This window comes from Alexandromys fortis, unplaced genomic scaffold, assembly GCF_014885135.2.
Source record: "Alexandromys fortis isolate MF-2015 unplaced genomic scaffold, M_Fortis_MF-2015_v1.1 scaffold_29, whole genome shotgun sequence".
Classification (NCBI taxonomy): Eukaryota; Metazoa; Chordata; class Mammalia; order Rodentia; family Cricetidae; genus Alexandromys; species Alexandromys fortis.
The window spans coordinates 2603308-2604523 of record NW_026067891.1 but is presented as its reverse complement, the minus strand read 5'-3'; the positions used below and the strand labels follow the sequence as shown (position 1 = coordinate 2604523).

Below are 1216 nucleotides of genomic sequence, written 5' to 3'. Positions count from 1 at the left end.
CTTGCCCCTGCTGTAGAATTCAAAAAGAGCTCTACGTAGCTATGATCGTAAGCTCCTCCGCTTGTCCCTGCAGTAGAATTCAAGAAGAGCTCCACATATCTGTGTTGCATATTAGCTTTATCTTTTGCCATAGCTGCCACGGCATCTTCATGAGTAGCAAACTCAACATCTGCCTCACCTGTAACTCTGCCATCAGGTCCTATTTCAATGTGTACTCTCATGGGATTGAGAGGTGAGAAGAAATTGTAAATATCATTCTCTGTGGCTCTGTATGGTAACCCCCTCATGTGTACACAGTGCCCTGTGGTGCTCTGGAAACTGGACCCACCATCTCCTTATCTATGATCAGACATTCCTGAGAAACAGTAGTTTAGGTCTCTTCCAAATCTATCAGACCCAAAGCCATACCCGTCATTATACCCTCCATAGTCATCATAGCCTTCATACCCTCCACCATAGGCACCCCGCCTCATTCTTTCGAACCCATCTCCTCTGCCAATGCTATTATACCCTCTTCCTGCCCCTGGCCTATCATAAGGACCCAGGCGCTGCATAGTCATGAGCTTTCGAGGCGGATCATAGTGGGTCCGGACTTTAGCTCTGCTACTCTTGAAGATCTCAATGTACCTGTGCCCTATTCTTTCCTTGTGTTTCTTTAAGGCCTTTTCAGCTATCTCCTGTGAAGCAAACTGCACTAAGGCCTCCCCTGTGCTGCGCCCCTGAAAGTCCACCGGCAGTGTCATCCCATTTTGCACAATTTCCAGCCCCGAAAAGAACTGAACAATTTCTTCTTTGCTACAGCCAAATGGGAGTCCTCTAAGCCTTACAAAGCCATCATTGGCAGTATCAGGACTATTTGGACCTGTATGCTTTAACACCCAATCCATTTCAACACTGTTGGACTTGAATACTTCAACATATCTGTGTCCCATGGTTTCTCTGTCTTTCTTTAAAGCCAATTTCACTCATCTTCAGATTCAAGTTCGACAAACGCTCCACCACTTGGTCTGCCTTCTCTGGTGTAGATGAAACAAACACCTGATGTGCCATTTTGGATTTTGCAATCAGAGAAGAAGCGCATCACTTCCTCGGCTGAGCAGGACCAGGGGAGGCCCCTGACCTTCACCACGAACCCCTCCCGGCCCTCTGTGCTCAGCATCATGGTGACTGTTGGGCTCTTGGTGGCAAGCTTGGCTCAACACAATTTCAATGTGGC

At 47.5% G+C, this 1216-nt stretch overlaps 1 protein-coding gene and 1 pseudogene across 1 annotated transcript; both read right to left on the bottom strand.

The window, feature by feature from the left end:
- Positions 1-6: 6 nt before the first annotated feature.
- On the bottom strand, positions 7-964 carry LOC126495713 (heterogeneous nuclear ribonucleoprotein H2-like). Its single transcript, XM_050133339.1, has one exon. It carries the CDS (start codon positions 930-932, stop codon positions 336-338), a length of 597 nt encoding a protein of 198 aa, XP_049989296.1. The 5' UTR covers positions 933-964; the 3' UTR covers positions 7-335.
- LOC126497714 (heterogeneous nuclear ribonucleoprotein H2-like) overlaps positions 962-1216 on the bottom strand; it is a 6101-nt pseudogene continuing 5846 nt past the window's right edge.

What these genes read in the sequence shown, in the direction of transcription:
- LOC126495713 (XM_050133339.1), bottom strand. Translation starts at nt 932, where the DNA reads ATGGGACACAGATATGTTGAAGTATTCAAGTCCAACAGTGTTGAAATG.